Genomic DNA, 18,759 nt, shown 5'->3' on the forward strand with positions numbered 1-18,759 from the left:
TTGCACAAGTTGCATTATGCAATCAAGGCTCGCGTAAGCAGCAGAACTCTCGCCATGCGACCTTCCAGCAAGGAATGAGGAGGGAGATGGCTCAGGGAAGAGGTCATGCTGAGCAACAATATCGAAAATGCTACGGAACTCGATAAACCTCACAACCAATGGTATCTAATGCACACAACAATAATTCTTCCCAATACGCCGAAAAATCTCACTAGTTCCCCCTCGATCCCTCACACAGCCTACCCTTACTCCCAATCCTCCTTAATCATAGCAGCCGCCTTCTCTGCCAGCCCAAACAAACTACTACTCAGATGCGCGCTCAGCTGAATCGGCACCACACTCGCATCCACAGCTCTCACATTCCCAATCCCATAAACCTTCAGCCGCGAATCCACGACACCACCCATCTCCTCCTTCATCATCGCCAACGTAGCCACATAATGCCACACACTCGTAAAACTGCCCTTGACCCATTCCTCCCACTCGGACTCGCCTGCACCCTCGGGGACAACGCTCTTTCCTGGTGTGACTTCGTCAACGACGTAGTTCGAGAGAGGTTCCGTCTCGAAGACCTCGCGGGACTGTTGGTTCACGGCGACTTGGAATGTGAGGTCCAGAGGATGGCGGAAATAGGAGGGGTTGACGGTGGGGTGTTGCCATGGGTCGCTTGAATTGATGTGGCATGTCCCACGGGACAGGACGATGAGGTTCCAGTTGTCGATTCCGACTTGGTCTGTGGTGGGATTAATGGTGAAGAAGACTTCCGCCGCGGCGGAGTCGGTTGTCTCGAAGAGGTTCTGGAGTTGAGTCTGGAGGATGGTGTGAGTAGCGTCAGCGTCTGCGACGAGGCCCTCCGATTGGAGTTGGTTGGCGTAGTCGGCAAGGCCTGCGGTGGTGGTGGAGTACATCTCTTCAGCGCGGGAGCGGAGGAGTTGGCGTGCTGACGGGAATGCGATAGCGGATGGAGGGCCGGTGCCGTTGTGGTCTGTTTCCGGGTGGGCGGTGAAGGTGAGGGTGTTTTTGGTTTGTTCTTGCATGTGCTTTCCTACACCGGCGAGATTCAGCTTTGGTGTGATACCAGCCGCCTGGAGGATGGCGGGATCGCCGACGCCAGAGAGCTCGAGGATTTGAGGGCTCTGGAGGGAGCCAGCGGCCAAAAGGACTTCGCGTCTTGCTTTCACGGTGTGGATTGTGCTTTCTGCAGACTCCTGAAAGTGGACCCCATCTGCAATGAGCTCGCCATCGTCTTGCTTCCAGACAATCTGTGTCACGCGGTGGCCGGTGAGAATCACGAAATTTTGTCTTTGCTGGACTTGATGTTGCGCGTATTGGGTGAATGCGCTCGAACGATTCTGCCACTCGTCGAAGTGTAGCATGTTCGGGATTATTGTAGCGCCTGTGGTTACGCCAGACGCAGCGTCCGAATTTCTTGTGAGATTCTCCCAAACCCGCTGCGAAGCTTCGACCGCTGGAAGCTGAGTACCAGCGAACATGTTCGCAGCAAAAGAGACGTCGATTGGTCCGCCATACCCGTGGTACAAGCTGTCGTAATGAGCACCCTTCGTGTCTCTTTGCACTGCAGTAGGCACGTGGAAGTCTTCGGTAACCAACATGTACTTGTTGAACTCGTTCCAGCCCCAGGAGTCGTCACCAGTGAGCAGGGGAAGCACATCGTACTGAGATCGTGCTCCTTTCGTCCAGGATGCTCCATTGATACTGCCAGACCCTCCAAGGGTCTTTCCGGCTACAAGTTGTAAGCCGTTGCCGTCTTGTGATTCGATTGGAGTAGAATAGATTTGATGGTCAAGTCGTTCAGACGAGAAGGACTGTCCATAGTTCCGAACATCGTTGATCCTTGGGTCGGCGTGATTGTCGTGGCCGGCTTCGATCACCAGCACAGAGACCTTGGGATCCTCAGTAAGACGACTGGCAACCACCAAGCCTGTCAGTCCTCCTCCAGCAATGACATAGTCGAAGGTCTGGTTGGCGATTGTAGATGATGAATTCGTGATGCCCATAGTTGTGCCGTTGTGAATAGCAGACTGGTATCCTGAAGGAAGTGCATGGGTAAGACTTGCTGCCAGTGCAGTCACAGTAGTGATTGAGAACTTCATCATGGAAGACGAAGTCGAATTGTTTGATGACGATTGGGATTGGGCTGCTCGATGGTTCTGCCCGCTTTGCCTTATATGCTTTACCATCCAGCTGGGACTGTCTTCCCAGCTTGCTAAACACAACGTCCTGGCACGCGGTGGGCATACGCCACGTCAGTCAGCTTCAAAGAACTTGCTCGTTGTCCGTAGCCCGAAGGCGTAGCATGAGGCGACTTTCGTCTTGGCTATGGACCATGATGTCTGTCTCGACAGCGGCCGCTGGGAGTCGATAGCGCTACTGCTCCCATGCTTTGACAGGCAGCATTGCTTTTAGCCTCTCGAGCCTTCAGGTAGGCTGCGCATGCTTTGCAAGACAGCATCCTAAGTCGTTGACAGCGCTGGCCAAGCGCAACTAAGGTGATGAGGCTGAGCTGCTAAATGTCTTGTCAAGCAGTTGTGCCAAGAGATCGTGGGCGCTTCTCGGCGAGATTCTCTCAACGCCATACTTTATTCAAAGACGTCTGACCTTTGATGTCATGGGTGTGCGTATCTGCGTGTGCTGATTGTTGTGTGCATCCAGTGTCGGGCTTTCTTGGACGTTGATGCCAAGCTGAATTGTTTCGGCGACGATGGCCGATTCGGTCCTTTGTGTGCAACTTACGAAGTTTAATGGCTGAGCGCCGGTGAGCACGCGGTGGTACTCCATTCGCGTGTGGTTGGTAGTGCGAGATGCCATCTTCCACATGTTTGCGGATGGGCACAGATCTGATGTTTTTATTGTCGCCTTTGATGATGGCTGCAGGTGATGTCTTTCTTGATTTTGTTCGTACATCGTTCGCTGATACCATTCTACGTACATGTACACCAGCGCTGCAAAAAGGACGCGCACAGATTCAGGTCGCACACTCCGGAAACGCTCAAGTGGTGTACTCGCGCTGGAGCAGCTTTGCGATGGTTGTGAGCTGAATGTTGCTCGTCCCCTCGTATATCTGTCCGATCTTGCTGTCTCTCCAGTACTTTTCGGCCAGGCCTTCTCTTACAAAGCCCATGCCACCCATCCATTCGATGGCTTGACCGGACACCCTACCGGCTACATTCGAGGCATAGAGCTTCGCCATTGCCGCATCCATGACGAAGTCGTGGCCGGCTTCCTTTTTGCGCGATGCATTGTACACGAGCGACCGGGCGGCAACAATTTCCGTCCAGGCTTGGGCGAGCTGATGCTGCATGCCCTGGAACTCTCCCACAAGAGATCCGAACTGCTTACGGTCGTTCCAGACATATGTCGCCGCATTCTCGAAGGCACCGATTGCGAGTCCTGTCATTTGAGCAGCAATACCGATGCGACCTTCATTCAGAAGCCCAATGGCGTACTTGTATCCGTGTCCTTCCTCGCCGAGAAGACTACCGTGCGGCACTGCACAGTCGTCGAAATCGATGACACAAGTCGATGATGCCTTGATACCAAGCTTCTTCTCCTTCTTCGCGATCTTGAGGCCTGGGTTCTCCTTATCGACCAAGAACGCAGTGATTCCCTTGTAGCCTTTCTCTGGATACAGATTCGCGAACACAATGAAGAATCCCGCTTCCATCGAGTTTGTGATCCACATCTTGCTGCCATTGATCACGTAGCCATCAGATGTCTTCTGGGCTTTGGTCTTCATTGCAAAGGCGTCTGATCCTGACGCTGGTTCTGACAAGCAGAAAGAGCCAACTGTGCTGGTAGCAAGCTGAGGTAGCCACTTCTTCTTGCTCTCCTCGCTTCCGTACTTCAGGATCGCAGTGTTTACCAAGGTATTGTGTACATCGCACATGACGCTGACGCTGGGATCAACTCTCGCAAGCTCTTCGATGCCAACGATTGCGGCGGTGAAGTTCATGCCTGAGCCACCGTACTTCTCCGGGATCTCGACGCCCATCAGACCTTGCTCGAATAGCTTCTCCACGATGGTTGGGTCCATCTTCTCTGCCTCGTCCATCTCGCGGACCTTGGGCAGGATCTCCTCATTTGCGAACTTCTCCACTGATTCTTTCATCATCTGCTCGACTTCGCTAAGGTGGAAGATGGGTGTCGGTGTAAGGCCTTCCACGTCGACGGTGTGTGATTCGTTCGCATCCCGTCGTCGGGTGGTCGAGGACAGGCATCGTGCTCTGCAGAGATTTTGTTAAGCATACTCTCGAAACTCGCCGTGTGAATTGCCCTACGCTGGTACTGATCGCGAGAAGGCTGTCCGGCTCACCGGGGTTCTCGATGATGCGGATGCAGCAGCTCTCGCAAGTGGCCGCACCGTTTTCGCCAAGGACGCCATGATGTCTCGCAGAATAGGTATACTGGGGGAAGACAGGTGTGGGCAGGTGGTGCAATGTGTGGTCTTTGTTCCTACAAGCTCGGAGGCGATATGCAAGATCTCATATGCCTTCTAGCCACCAATGTGCCCCGAATGTACCCGTTAGCCGTTCGGCAGAGACATGTGACACAAACAGACGGTTGGTAGAGTGAACTATAAGTGAGGACATTGTGGCTGATGATTCGTCCAGTAGAACAGCCACGGGATTTACTCGGCATCAGGTTGTGCTCCCCACTTGTGGGCTCTGTGTTATCGGTGATATACAAGCTCTTCTCGGGGGTGTGTCGGTGTTCGACATGTTCCTCTCTCTTGTGGATTAAGGTTGTTACCTCCAGCCAGGCGTGAACGCTCGCGGAGAAGTCTCGGAGGCATGTGCAATGACCTCCTCGAGATGCCAACAAAGTACACGCTTCGACCCATCGTAGCCTTCGAGCAGTCTCTGGCAAGCGTGCCAGCAACACGCCTTCGTTACTTCACGCTTCCCCGACTGGCGATGATATCTTCGTTGACACAGTGCATTTCAAACGCTGGCATCAGAGGCATGGCCGGCCCAACACTGTCCAGCCTGACGCAACCTTCGACACCGCGGCCGATACACCACCTGCACCTTCCACCTCCAACACAGCTTCGTCACGAGAATTTCTCGCTCGTCCCGTCACGTTCGACACAACAATGTCGTTTGGAACGCGTTCATGAATGCACAAAGGTACGACTTTGTTGTTACAAATAGCATTGCTTGCGCATATGGCTCAGATAGGAGACCTCATGCTGCTGAACACCTCATATCTTTGGAACAACACTAGCTGCTCCTGACCACAACATCCATCAGCTTATCGCCATAACCTCTCCCATACGCCCACCAGCCGAGCCACGCGACTACAATCGGCGCCATCACCTTCAACAGCTTCGTCGTCACAGCAAGAAGCCTAAGTGGCAATACAACCTTCTTATGCAACTTCGCAGCAAAATCGCCCTCATTGATCTTCGGAAACGGCTTGTCCGGAACAGGCTTCCCAAGATGCTTACACAGCGGCTCCCAGCCATCCCTTGCATGCCACACCAGCAACCTCTCCTGCGGCACAACACTCTTGACATAAGCATTGTGCTCTTCATACCCTTTTCCCAGCCTGGCCGTGTCAGACCAGTTGCCACCGGACCAAACATGCAGACTGTAACGCAGCACCGGGAAGTAATCGTAACAGTGCTCGAAATCGATGTACTCGAGGAAGTGAGTGAACATCTTGGTTCGGAGGATTGGCAGGAAAGTGGCCTCGACCGATTTGATCCAGCCGGCGGTGTCACGTTCGGTTAGAATGACTTTTGCATTGGGATATGCCGCCAGCAACTCGTCCACGAAAAGGACACAAGGGATGTCAGTAGTGGCATCATAAGGCCAGAGAACTTCGTCAAAGTCGTCGGCTGTCTTCCAACGCTGTTCAGCACCGTTGAAGTACTTTGCTTCGATCTGTTTGCGCCACTTCCGGATGGTCATGTTGGAGTTATCGCGGCCCATTTCCACGCAGTGGTATGGGTTCAGGCCAAGCTGTCGCAGGCCTGCGTATGTTGACATTGTGCCTGTTCGGCTGAGACCGAGACAGAGTACCTCCATCGGCTTCTGTCGAGGCTGTCGTGGTCTGATGCAGTGGGAGGTCCATTCGAGGCCTGCTTCTTCTGCAGCTGATTTGGGCATGGTGCATGTGAGGGTTGCGTTGACCAAGGCGAAACTTACTGGTAACGGTCCCTACATCAATGCCTCAACACTGTGTCGCACAGATGTAAGATGAAGCTGAGGTGGTGTGCCACATGGGCTCTTCTCGTTCCCGAAGGAACGCAAGTTCGAATCCTTCCACCTAGAATGGTCCTTAGCCATCATTTGGCGCCAAGACCACTTCCATGCAGCCCTAGCAGGATCTGTATCGAGGCTTTAATCTTCATGTTATAGCTTTCTTCTCACTTCTCTTCGAGGTAGTACAGCTGGGGCTCGGGTTCGCATTTACTCGCAGATACTGTTCGACTAACCACCACGAAGGCGCCTGCTATTTGATCTGTATGTTGGCATGCCGTCAAATGCTTACTCCGAAGACATGGCCAAGCTCCTCAAGAGTGCACTATTTGGTTCTACGAGGAGATTGGCCGTAGGACTGAAGTGAGATGGGTAAGTTGTATAGCACTTACTCTTGGGAAAAGAACAAATTTAAGAAGAATTCCACAACGTTCAGTCCAGCGTAGAATCAGAATGTGCCAGCAGGCGTAAGGGCTGCCAACACGAGGGAGAGAAATAGTGAGGATGGCAACCCAAGAAATTTTGGTAACTTCATAGGTATAGCCCACGACGTGCCAGCGTTACGATAGATCAACGTTGGTGGCAGAAACTACAGCAAAGGATGTGGTTGTGCCTGCCAGAACGACTTCCACGGAAGTCGACCGCCGGAAAGGCAGGAACCAACATATTTCCAATGCGATTTCGTCAACAGACACCGAACAAACAGAGGCAATGCATCGTCAGAATGGCATGGCAATCCTGCACAAGCAGGCCACTTCGATTCTTCACAAATGAGGAACACGTGTAGCGGCCCTCGCTGTCAGTATCAGTGCGACGCCTCGAAAAGGGTACCGATCGCCATCGTCATGTCGATGGATTAGCAAGTGCGAAGATGATGATGTTAATGAAGAAAAGACATTGTGACAGGAAAAAACACTGTTTCGGCTTGCAGAACGGCATCCTCTACCACTCCACGCCAAGACAAACACAAACACAGTGTTCGATGATCATACCGCATTGACTCAACCCTCCCCTCGCCAAGGCATGCAGAACGATGAGCCGTCAAAGGCACTTCTGTCCCAAACCCGTACCGTCATCGACATTGCATGTATGTTGCACTTTCCTTATCGGAAGAGATGATCCTCCACTGCTCGGCGAGATAGGCAGATGCATCGGCCGCTGCGCGCCTCAATCTCTAACATTGCGCCGACCACGCGGCAGCCATGTCTGAAATCAGTCAATGTGTGGATCCTCACGCATGTAGCGGAGGTAGAATTTCCAGACCGAGTTTTGCAGCAGCAACGGGTTTGCGTTGGCCGCTTTGGGCTATCCTTGGCCAGGCCTTATCGCTGGTGGATCTGTACTGTGGGCTGAAATGACTATAAGAAGAGAATGGCACTGTCAATTCTCGTTTTAGTTGTCCTTGAAAGTCGTGAAGCTATACCTAGCCTCTGCCAGATGCTGCTCTCCGTGGTGGCTTTGGCCATTGGTTTGGTTGGACGGTCTTTTTCCTACTCCTTGACACCGACCGGCCAGACGGTAAAGCTTGATGGCGTCTCCTACTATCTACCCGCAACTCCGGTCACCAAAGTTGTTCAGAAAGAGCTGATCTCGAAAGCGGAAAGCTCTGGAGCACTTCTGCCGGTGACTGTTGTCATCAGCAACACCTCGACATTCAGCGCCACGGATGTGTCAAGGACAGTCGAGGCATACAAGGGAATCGATGATGTCTTCTCCGAAGGCTCTCTCGAGGCGGTCTATGTTCAGCACACTGGCCGGTTGCAGACACCGTACGCAAACACGACAAACAACACTTCCATCTTAGTGAGCAGTGTCGCGTCGAATGGCACTGTCATACCTCCAGGTCCCTACTTCGTCTCTTCGACTGGTGCAGTGTACGAAGCATGGCGACTCTACAGCGACTTTGCTGGAGCTTTCACGGAGCCGATCATCGCCAATGTCGACGGCACATACAGCGTGCTTCCAGCAGGTGTCCCGGGGCAGTCTCTAGCAGTCGCAGTACCTTCGCGACTGTACTTCACCAGGACTGCAGAGAAACCGCTAGCTGGAGTGCGTCTGGGCATGAAGGACATCTACGACATTGCCGGAGTCAAGGCTAGCAACGGCAATCGCGCCTGGTATCATCTTTACCCACCAGCCTCGGAGCACGCCACACCGGTGAAACGTTTGATCGAAGCGGGAGCCGTAATTGTCGGCAAGATGAAGACTTCGCAGTTTGCGAACGGTGAAGAGGCAACTGCTGACTGGGTCGACTACCACTCGCCCTTCAATCCCCGAGGTGATGGCTACCAAGATCCTTCTTCTTCCAGCTCAGGCCCGGGTGCTGGAGCGGCGAGTTATCCCTGGCTTGACCTAACCTTGGGGTCCGACACTGGTGGTTCGATCCGAGGGCCATCGCAGGTGGGTGGCCTCTACGGCAACCGTCCATCGCACGATCTAGTCACTCTCGAGAACACCATGGCCCTTGCTCCCCAACTAGATACTGGCGGCTTCCTGGCGAAAGATCCCGTCCTGTGGGCTGAGGCCGCTGCAGCGCTTTGCGGAGATAACATCACCATCTCACACAAGTTTCCCAAGCAGATCAAGACAGACAACTTCCCGACTCACGTGTCCAGAAATGGCGACCAGCTGATCCTCGACTTCCTCGGCAATGTGAGCTCGTTTCTGGATGCGGAGGTTGCTGCTTGGGATATCAACGACGCATGGAACTCTTCGCATCCTGCTGACATCGACACCGATCTGACCGATCTGCTCAACCTGACGTACCCGATCCTCATTTCCCAGCAGCAGACACGACTCGTCCGCGACCCATTCTATGCTGACTATGCTGCAGCGCATGAAGGACGGCGCCCGTTCGTCGACCCGGCCCCTTTGATACGCTGGGCATTTGGCGACTCTTACGCAAACGACACCGTGGACATAGCGAACCACAACCGGACAGTCTTCGCGGACTGGGTCTCCAGCGAGGTTCTGGTGGCTGATGAAGACACCTGCAGCGACTCGCTGCTGTTCTACGTTGGCTCCCAAGCACGAGCAAACTACCGCAATGAGTATAATGGCGAGCCTTCGGTGCCATTCGGATTCTCCATCAGCCGCGTCAGCTCATATTGGGGTGGTCCTGACTTTGTGTTGCCTCGTAAGTTTGATAGCTCGCTTCGCGCTATGCTCTTGCTGACTTTTATGCAGTTGGCTCCGCCAGCTACTTCTCCAACATTACCCTTCACGAGGAGTATCTGCCTGTGACGGTCGATATCCTAGCGGCCAAAGGCTGCGATGGCATGATCTATGGTCTTGTCCAAGATCTGGTGGAGGCTGATGTCCTGAAGCCGAGTGTGGCTGGCTATAGTAATACTGATGGCGGCGAAGTCCTCTTCAAGCGTGATCGGTAGTAATGAGATAGAGCTTCGATCCAGATATATGTGCAACATCTCAACGGTGATACATCCAATCAGTCGTCTGATCTTCCCACGGCAGCCGCCTCGGGAACGTTTCGCAACCACTGACACCTCCCTGCCATTCGAGGAGCCCGATGATCTGTGGTTCCAGCTTCCAGCCCAAGAAGACATGGGCCTTGTCTGTATTCCAGTTCCTCTCTAGGCGCTTTTGAAGCAGTGGCATCCGAACACCATAAGGATCGGCGGCGAAGAACCTGTAGGCACGTTCATGCTCACCACGCTGCGTGAAGTTCAGCTCGTCCAGCGTAAAGGGAGGATTGACTCCTTGGACTCGAATCCTGTGATGCGGCCACTTGATCGCGGGAGCATGGAGCTCTAAGAAACGTCGTTCCTTGAAGGCGTGTGTAACCACTGTAATGTTCGTGGGGTAGTCACCAGTCAGCTGCCGGAAGCGAATGACTGAGAAGAGTAAGTTCTGGTAGCTGTCTGTGGCCAACTGCTCCAGACCAAAGCGAACGCCGGCTGGGAAGAGGACGGCATTGTTATCGACAATATGTCGGAGGATGGTGGCATAGCTCTCCGCTTCTGATCGTGGTGCTTGGGTAGTTCTCCCTCCGGAGAACATCAGCAGCGCTCGCGGGTCATTGTGTACGGCCAGCGCAGCGCTTATGATGTGCTGGATAAAGGTCTCATGTTCGCCAGGCTTGTTTCGTAGTGGATCTGATCGCTGAAAAGGCTGTAAGATCCACTGGTCTTCGGCGGTGTTGAAACCATCGGCCATGTAGGTCGCGTGACAGCATACCAGTACCAGCTCGGTCGTTTTGTTGATGTCGGCATTGTCCTTGAAACCAGTGATCTCGGTCATGACGCCGAGCGCTCACCGCCGGTGGATGCGGTCTGTATGTCTGCAGGCGCCGCAATAGTAGTAGTGCTGTCTCGGTGTGGCTCCTTGATCTGGCGCTGCTATATGAGATGTTCACGGCTACTGTATACCTCCTAGCGATGGTATCAAATTCTATCGTTGTCTTTTTCGATGAAGAGATGCGTCGCTGGGATGTCAGAGATCGATCTGGCGGACTGGGGGGACGGGATGCCCATTGCCAGCGAGACGAAGGATTGCCCACTTTTCGAGGCCATCAATGTACAGCATCAATTGCAAGAGGCCTCAGGCTCCAATACAACTTACAGTCGATGTTTCTACCTGCACACCGCTATGTGCGACAGTGAGACATACGACCTTCTGGCCGCGAGCAGCGTGCGTGGTTGTTCGGGGAAAAGTGCTTCGGCAGAGACTGCTTGGCAGTATTCTATGTACTTTGATACTCTCGCCGACCATCGACAGTATGCGGCCCGATGCAGGAACAGTATTGCAGGTATACGCTATCCGTGCTGCTGCAGTTCGGCTTCAGCGTTGCAATCGTGGTGCTCGACGTCTTTGGAGCAGTCGCCGCTGCTGTGCAAGTGTGTTCGCGAATGTGGCGCAGTAGTACTGTACTGTAGACTGTAGTGGCAATACGAGACGAGACGGGTAGCTGCCGAAGCGCCTTCTCAGTTCTCAGAATAGTTAGTTCTAGTAGCGCTGGACGGACGCGCATGCAAACTTGAAAGGCCTTCTGCTTGGTGAAAAGGGTTGCGTCGAACAGCCTTGACCGCAGCGTAACAACGTCTTCCTTTGCCATATCTCACTGTGTGCCACCGTATACATACATACGCACGAACGCCCAGCATTTCGTCTCCAACATTCGCTCGTCAGCCGTCACCCTGAAACACACTATCAAAGGAGTTGGCCAATCGTCACTTCACCCTTGGCGAAAGTCCCTTGGATCTGCGCGTGTACGAGCTTGTGTACGAGCTTGTGCAAGGACGAGAAGAAGTGGTCGCCGACACTCGACCAGCATTTCTCCTTCTGCGGCAACAGACCGCTTCATCCATCCATCATCACCGCCATCACCATCACCGCCATCACCATCACCACCACCACCGCCATCACCACCACCACCACCACCACCACCACTCTTCACCACCGAGGAGGCTAGCTCTTTGTTGAGGCGAGCCTTTGTCCCTCGTTCACGACTGTGCCCACGCGGCTCATCCCACCCAGGCACAACAGACCGATCACGAGCACCTGAACCATCCATTGTCATTTTGACAGCCTAAGCAGAGCATATTCCCACCACCATGGCCTACCAAGGAGCTGGAGGCTACGATAACGGCCATAATTTGCATGACATGCCTCACGACACGAACGTATGTTTGTGTACCAAAACCTTGTCATATTTTTGTCAGCTGACCATTCCCAGCAACCATACCACCAGCCACCACACCGAGACAGCGATGACGAGCAAGAGCGATCCCTACTTCACAACAATGGCCCATTTGCGGGACCTTTCGATGAGCCCAATAGCCGCGCTGGCACCCCCGGCGGCCACGATGCTAAGGGATACTCGTTAGAAGAGTCGTACGTGGCTGCGGGAGGTCACGCGCCTCCTTATAATGGCTATCAAGAGTACAGCGGTGTGACACTCGAGGACCCCGGCTACGGCGCCCCAGACCGTGTACCGAGCCCATACTCACGCAGCGAGACTGGCAGCACAGAGGCCTGGCGCCAACGTCAACAGCCAGGCGCAGCTGCAGGCGGTCTGAAGCGCAATGCCACGCGTAAGGTTAAGCTTGTGCAGGGTGCTGTGTTGAGCGCAGACTACCCGGTGCCTTCTGCCATTCAGAACGCCGTGCAAGCGAAGTACAGGAATGATCTCGAGAGCGGCAGCGAGGAATTCACACATCTGCGATACACTGCCGCAACTTGCGACCCCAACGACTTCACCCTCAAGAATGGCTACAATCTTCGACCGGCGATGTACAACCGACACACCGAGCTGTTGATTGCCATCACATACTACAACGAAGACAAGACCCTGACCTCGCGAACGTTGCACGGTGTTATGCAGAACATCCGCGATATCGTGAACATCAAGAAATCAGAGTTCTGGAACAAGGGTGGCCCAGCCTGGCAAAAGATTGTGGTGTGTCTGGTGTTCGACGGTATCGACCCTTGCGACAAGGGCACCCTTGATGTGCTCGCTACTATTGGTATCTACCAGGACGGTATCATGAAGAGGGACATTGACGGCAAAGAGACGGTCGCGCATATCTTCGAATACACAACACAGTTGTCGGTTACATCGAACCAACAGCTGATTCGACCACTCGACGATGGCCCGTCAACTCTGCCCCCAGTGCAGATGATGTTCTGTTTGAAGCAGAAGAACAGCAAGAAGATCAACTCCCACAGATGGCTCTTCACTGCATTCGGACGCATCTTGAACCCAGAAGTCTGCATTCTGCTCGACGCTGGAACGAAGCCCGGCCACAAAGCGCTACTCGCACTGTGGGAGGCGTTCTACAACGACAAGGATCTTGGAGGTGCTTGCGGTGAGATTCACGCACTCCTCGGTAAGGGCTGGAAGAATCTGCTCAACCCACTGGTTGCTATTCAGAACTTCGAGTACAAAATCTCCAACATCCTGGACAAGCCGCTGGAGTCCTCATTCGGATATGTGTCTGTGCTTCCAGGTGCCTTTTCCGCCTACAGATTCCGCGCTATCATGGGTCGTCCGCTCGAGCAATACTTCCACGGTGACCACACGCTCTCCAAACAGCTTGGACCAAAGGGTATTGAGGGCATGAACATTTTCAAGAAGAACATGTTCTTGGCCGAGGATCGTATTCTGTGCTTCGAGCTGGTTGCGAAGGCCGGCAGCAAGTGGCATTTGACTTACGTCAAGGCTTCAAAGGGTGAGACTGATGTGCCAGAAGGCGCTCCAGAGTTCATCGGTCAGCGACGACGATGGCTGAACGGTTCCTTTGCCGCCACACTCTACTCCCTTATGCATTTCGGTCGCATGTACCGCTCTGGACACAACATCCTCCGCATGATCTTCTTCCACATCCAGCTGATCTACAACATTGCGACTGTCACACTATCTTGGTTCTCATTGGGTATGTTGTGATCACCACGAGGTCGACTTACAATAGCTAACGTTCTACAGCTTCCTACTACTTGACAACAGCTGTTATCATCGATTTGGTTGGCACACCGAGCTCCAGCAACGATCAACGAGCGTTCCCATTCGGCAACGAGGCCACCCCGATCGTCAACACCATCGTCAAATACATCTACCTGGCATTCCTCCTCCTGCAATTCATCCTTGCGCTTGGTAACAGGCCCAAGGGAAGCAAGTGGTCATACATTGTCTCTTTTGTGGTGTACGCCGTTATCCAGCTTTACATCATCGTCGACTCCTTCTACCTGGTCATTCACGCTTTCACGAGCGGCTCTGGTGGCACGCTGGATACAAGTGGCTCCGCGGGAGATTTTATCAAGTCCTTTGTCTCCTCCACCGGACCTGGTATTATCATTATCGCACTTGCTGCGACCTTTGGTCTCTACTTTGTGGCATCCTTCCTCTACCTGGATCCATGGCACATGTTCACTTCTTTTGGTCAATACCTGCTCATGATGACCAGCTACATCAACATTCTGATGGTCTACGCTTTCAGCAATTGGCACGATGTGTCCTGGGGAACCAAGGGTTCCGACAAAGCCGAAGCGCTGCCATCTGCCACCACACAAAAGGGTGCAGACGGTAAGACGACTGTCATCGAAGAAGTCGACCTGCCACAAGCCGACATTGATTCACAATTCGAGCAGACTGTCAAGCGTGCACTCACACCCTACGTTGCACCCAAGGAGGACACCAAGAAGACTCTCGAGGACTCTTACAAATCTTTCCGTACTCGTCTCGTCACTTTCTGGATCTTCTCGAACGCCCTCCTCGCAGTCGCCATCACGTCCGATAACTTTGACAAGTTCGGCTTCTCGAGCGGTGCCACGACCAGAACCGCCAACTTCTTCAGAGCGTTGCTGTGGGCCACCGCTGCACTATCTTTCATCCGTTTCATCGGATGTGTGTACTTCCTGTTCAAGAGTGGAGCGCTCGCCATCTGCGCGAGAAGATAATCAATCGGAACTCGAAACGGACTGGAGCCGCACGAACCGAGTCATGTCCTACTACTACAAAAAAGATGTGCTGCTATTTCTTTACGCCAACGATACCTGTAGAATCAATGCAGCGCGGGATTGGATTGGGTCGATTGGATGGAGCTGGGGTTCTTTTGGCGTATTGAGCGGATGGATAGGAGTTGTTTCCTCTTATCAGTATTACCATGCAGCGGAATGAATACGCGATGGAATTATTCGGCAGTGCGTGAGAGGCTTAGATAGTGCCCGTGTGTTAGAATGTCATGAAACTTCTCTATGTTGCAGGTTGTTCCGATGTTGCGTGATGTGTCTCATGATTTGTCTGGCTATACAATTGGATACGCGAATTGGTTGGCCTTTGGTGCTTGGGAGCTAGTAAATGTCTGCATTTCCGCGGAACGAGATTACGGATGTTGCACAGGTTGGTAGTACGAAGTTCGGGTAGTGTTCTCGCATTGTCGTATGCAGGAGCGTCATGTGCTTTTATGGGTGATGTGGCTTGTGATTGGAGCGCGCGGGCTAGAGGATGTTCTTGACGCGCGAAATGATTGTCATTCACTCTTTACTCTACACTAACTTGTCATGTGCCGGCACAAGAAGCCATACGCTTGCGCGCTGATTCGGAAGTCTCTTCTCGGATCGACACGACGTTTCAACGATGGGCGTTCTCGCGAGAATCGTTGCGAAGAATGCTGCATCGACAATACATCGTTCGACAGAAACAGCTATGGCCTCACCGCGTCACATCTCTTAAGAGTGCCGACTCTCCAGCAGACTTGAGAAACCTCTGGACAACAAGCTTGTAGCCGAGCGTACCGGAGGTGGAGGTGTATCACTCCTTGTCTAAAAGGTTCAACGGCTTGAGATCCTTTCTAACATATTCCCAGACGCGAAGGTGGGATCCGACATAGAGGAAGAAGCTGGATTCGACGAAGAGGGAGGCGAGGCATTCTTGCCGGAGCTGTTCATTTGCTTGGGTGATGCCTGGAAACTTGAGGTCTGCGAGACTGCGAGCTTGGGTGCGGTCGTAGGAGAAGGCGAAGGAGTAGGTGCGATTGCGGAGTTCTGGTGGGAGATCGAGGAAGCGGAAGTAGGTTCCTGCCAAACTGTTAGTACCAATTCCAGGCTCATCCCGGTAACCGGCGGTGGGCGTGGACTGACCTCGTGCGGCGGGCTCAGGTGCAGTAGTAGATGATGTATTCGAGGTTGTTGTAGCTGCGATGGTGACTGGTGCGGGAATGGCTCTGATCTGCGAGGTCACGCTCCCAAGATCAGTCTCTCCTTCAGCACTGCGTCGAACTGTCTTTGGCAGATCCATTTCTGCGATGTCCAAAGGAAGGTTGAAGCCTGCAAGAGAGCGGGCTTTTATAAGTCTCGGAAAGTTTGCGCTCGAGCCACGACACAACGTTCTGCGCTCCCGGCTCATTCACTCGCCGCTCGAGGAACACGTGCCACTGTGTCAAGCTGTCCAGCCTCTGCTTTCCGGATCAAGAGATACTAAGCCGTACAAAATGTTCAGCAAACTTGACAGAGCTATGTACCTCTCGAAGTCGACACAGGACCAGACGAGAAACGCCAAATTGCCAGTCGACATTCCCACAAACACCATGCGCCTTCGCTTCCAACCTCTGGGATCGCCGTCCCAGGCGTTCCGCCATGCTCGTCTTATAACGCCTCGCCTTCCAACGTAAGAAACACCTCAGCCAGCAGCACTCCCCTCCAGTCATGACGATCATGCAATCTCATCTACACTCCACCATCTTACGAAAGCTCCATGCCCTCATCATCAGCATCAAGATCCGCGTCCGCATCGTCCCCGTCACCATCAACAGTAGTCCCACTCGTGCTGCCTAGGCGATTACGTTTCCTGCCATTACCCCAAAGCACACCCATACCACTGCCTAGTCTCGCACCACCAAGCCCACCAACAGCTTCCAATTCGTCACCACCTACCACTCGACCCTCTGCATCAACGCCTTCACAAAGCTCGAGCATTGCAGACCTCTTAAGTCTCCGGAATCCATCGGTTCGCACGATGCGACCCCAATGGGTCATACAGAAGCTCGCCGCCCTACGCTTCAGCCAGTCCTCTTGTGCGGTGCTTGCACGGTCAAAGATTAGTGCTGCGTGCTGAACGTCGAGATCTCGTACCAAGCGGTTGACGCAGAGATGTCGCAGGCGAGGCATGTCGTAGATGTTGCTCATGACCAGCATGTTTGCAACGTCTTCGAGAGTTGGTCCAGACAGCTCTTGGCTTTCGGCTGGAGGACTTGAGATCGAGTCGGTATAGAGATAGTATAGGAATGCCTTCACAGCAGGATATGGTTCGGGTATGTGCATGCGACGCGTGTGGAACTCGGACATCTGTGCGTTGTAGAGCCGCGAGAAGTGAGGCCAGCGCGCGCTCAGGATCAGGCGATGCACGTGAATTGGCTGGGAGGCGTTGCTACCGTCTCCAGTCGCGCTACCGCCAGGGGATAGAGGATCGTCGTCCGAGAAGGGCTCCATGTCGTACACATCGTCCTTGAGGGCAGTAATCGTGAAGTCCGTACCAGATCCGCTCTCGGGAGGCTGATTGAATGTGCGTGCGAGATCTGCGCCTATAGCTGAGAGATGTGACTGTGGATTCGAGTCGGATGTAGGTATTCTCTGCTCGTTACGTGCTTCCTGACTCATCTTGTTTCCGAGCAGACCGAACTTGCGCAAGTCGATCGGCAGGACGTCAGACAGGTACTCTTCTGCTTCGCCGTTTCCCCCAGCCCTCAGCTCACGAGGGCAGCCCAGAAGCCATGCATGAGTGCCGTCGGCATCAAGACAGCAGTAATGCCACCGATATGTTGGACTGAAAAGATCCTTGCCATCAGCCAGCTTCTGCCAACGAAGTGAGTCCAGATCCAGAGCAGAGAGCGAAGTTTCAAGGGGCATGTTAGTTGCCGGGGTGACAAAGTCGAGCATACAGCCGGAGCTGAAAACGTGGAAATGTGTACCAACGTTCTGCATGGGCAGATTCGGAGAGGAGATGAACTTGACGCTGCTGATAGCACCGGGCGCGACAGGTGGTGCTCGCTGAATTTGGGTCGCGGTGTTGGACTGTACGCTCCCTGTGTTCGCTGCGTAGCCAGTGCCCATTGGAGGCGAAGGCGCAGCGTAGGAGTAGCTGGCGTAGCGCTCACCAAGTGGTCTCGCGTCCTCAGAGCCGATCAGGCCGTAAGTCGGACCACCTTCAAATGCAGGTGTCCCACGGAAGTCAAGCCACCAGATCTCGCTCGTGCGCTCCATCTCTTCGCCCATGCCACCGCTGATCCAGATCTTTCCACCCCAGACCCAACTGGAATGGTCGAAGCGTGGAACCAAACGCCATGTCCGGCTCCAGGTCCAGGTCTTCAGATCAAGATAGCAGATGTCGTCCAGCACATTGTTATCACATCCGCTCATACCACCGCAGATGAACAGCTTGTCATCGTGTATCACCGCCGAGTGCCTTGCTCTTCCACGCGGAATAGGCCCGCTGATCTCTGGTTGTGTCCAATGCGCGGTCTTGATGTCGAAGATGACTAGATCGGATAGATGCTTGCGATGCTCGTTCTCACCTCCAAACACCAGCAGCTTGTCGCCCTGCCATAAGCACGAAGTGTGGCCCATCCGCACGCCCGGGATGTCGCCGTAGTTGTCTACAAGACTCCATTGTCGCGCCGAGAGGTTAAGCTTGAGGACGTGGTTGTAGACTTCGTCAGTGTACTGGTCGAAACCACCAAAGGCGTAGATCAGATCGTTTCCGACATATGTGACTGAGGCATTGACGAGACATGCAGGTCGTTGGCCGACGGTGGTGATGATCTTAGGAAGGTATGGCTCTCCAGTGCGCCGTCTGCTGTTCTTGACGGGGGATCGCGACATTACGTAGGTGTTGTTGGAAGTGTTCGAGACACGGCCGTTCGAGGTAGAGGTAGTAGACGCCATCGCTGTGGTGTTGGTGGCAGCAGAGCCTCCGCCGGGTTGCGACAGCGTGAGAGTGGAAGAAGGGTAGGGTGCGGGATGGAGGGGGTGGTGAAGGTTGCGATTGTGTCCGTCGGTGTCCATGCACACGTGCTGCGACTAC

At 53.7% G+C, this 18,759-nt stretch overlaps 8 protein-coding genes across 8 annotated transcripts; 2 read left to right on the plus strand and 6 right to left on the minus strand.

Moving 5' to 3' along the window:
* Positions 1–245: 245 nt before the first annotated feature.
* CLAFUR5_04363 (Glucose oxidase) lies at positions 246–2,114 on the minus strand (the record flags this gene model as incomplete). Its single annotated transcript, XM_047903511.1, has 1 exon — positions 246–2,114. The coding sequence occupies one exon, from the start codon at positions 2,112–2,114 to the stop codon at positions 246–248; it is 1,869 nt and encodes a 622-aa protein (XP_047760828.1).
* Positions 2,115–3,010: 896 nt separating this feature from the next.
* CLAFUR5_04364 (Short/branched chain specific acyl-CoA dehydrogenase, mitochondrial) lies at positions 3,011–4,402 on the minus strand (the record flags this gene model as incomplete). The annotated part of the gene is made up of 2 exons (XM_047903512.1): positions 3,011–4,244; positions 4,299–4,402. 2 exons carry the CDS (start codon positions 4,400–4,402, stop codon positions 3,011–3,013), a joined length of 1,338 nt encoding a protein of 445 aa, XP_047760827.1.
* An 838-nt stretch (positions 4,403–5,240) lies between these two features.
* Positions 5,241–6,131, minus strand: CLAFUR5_04365 (uncharacterized protein; the record flags this gene model as incomplete). The annotated part of the gene is made up of 1 exon (XM_047903513.1): positions 5,241–6,131. The coding sequence occupies one exon, from the start codon at positions 6,129–6,131 to the stop codon at positions 5,241–5,243; it is 891 nt and encodes a 296-aa protein (XP_047760826.1).
* A 1,464-nt stretch (positions 6,132–7,595) lies between these two features.
* Positions 7,596–9,613, plus strand: CLAFUR5_04366 (Scytalone dehydratase-like protein Arp1; the record flags this gene model as incomplete). The annotated part of the gene is made up of 2 exons (XM_047903514.1): positions 7,596–9,360; positions 9,411–9,613. The coding sequence occupies 2 exons, from the start codon at positions 7,596–7,598 to the stop codon at positions 9,611–9,613; spliced, it is 1,968 nt and encodes a 655-aa protein (XP_047760825.1).
* A 40-nt stretch (positions 9,614–9,653) lies between these two features.
* CLAFUR5_04367 (uncharacterized protein) lies at positions 9,654–10,484 on the minus strand (the record flags this gene model as incomplete). Its single annotated transcript, XM_047903515.1, has 1 exon — positions 9,654–10,484. The coding sequence occupies one exon, from the start codon at positions 10,482–10,484 to the stop codon at positions 9,654–9,656; it is 831 nt and encodes a 276-aa protein (XP_047760824.1).
* A 1,313-nt stretch (positions 10,485–11,797) lies between these two features.
* CLAFUR5_04368 (Chitin synthase G) lies at positions 11,798–14,639 on the plus strand (the record flags this gene model as incomplete). The annotated part of the gene is made up of 3 exons (XM_047903516.1): positions 11,798–11,866; positions 11,920–13,618; positions 13,669–14,639. 3 exons carry the CDS (start codon positions 11,798–11,800, stop codon positions 14,637–14,639), a joined length of 2,739 nt encoding a protein of 912 aa, XP_047760823.1.
* An 853-nt stretch (positions 14,640–15,492) lies between these two features.
* On the minus strand, positions 15,493–16,086 carry CLAFUR5_04369 (uncharacterized protein; the record flags this gene model as incomplete). The annotated part of the gene is made up of 2 exons (XM_047903517.1): positions 15,493–15,758; positions 15,822–16,086. The coding sequence occupies 2 exons, from the start codon at positions 16,084–16,086 to the stop codon at positions 15,493–15,495; spliced, it is 531 nt and encodes a 176-aa protein (XP_047760822.1).
* A 335-nt stretch (positions 16,087–16,421) lies between these two features.
* CLAFUR5_04370 (RING finger protein B) lies at positions 16,422–18,620 on the minus strand (the record flags this gene model as incomplete). Its single annotated transcript, XM_047903518.1, has 1 exon — positions 16,422–18,620. One exon carries the CDS (start codon positions 18,618–18,620, stop codon positions 16,422–16,424), a length of 2,199 nt encoding a protein of 732 aa, XP_047760107.1.
* Between the last annotated feature and the right edge of the window lie 139 nt (positions 18,621–18,759).

Source organism: Fulvia fulva, chromosome 4, assembly GCF_020509005.1.
Source record: "Fulvia fulva chromosome 4, complete sequence".
Taxonomy (NCBI): Eukaryota; Fungi; Ascomycota; class Dothideomycetes; order Mycosphaerellales; family Mycosphaerellaceae; genus Fulvia; species Fulvia fulva.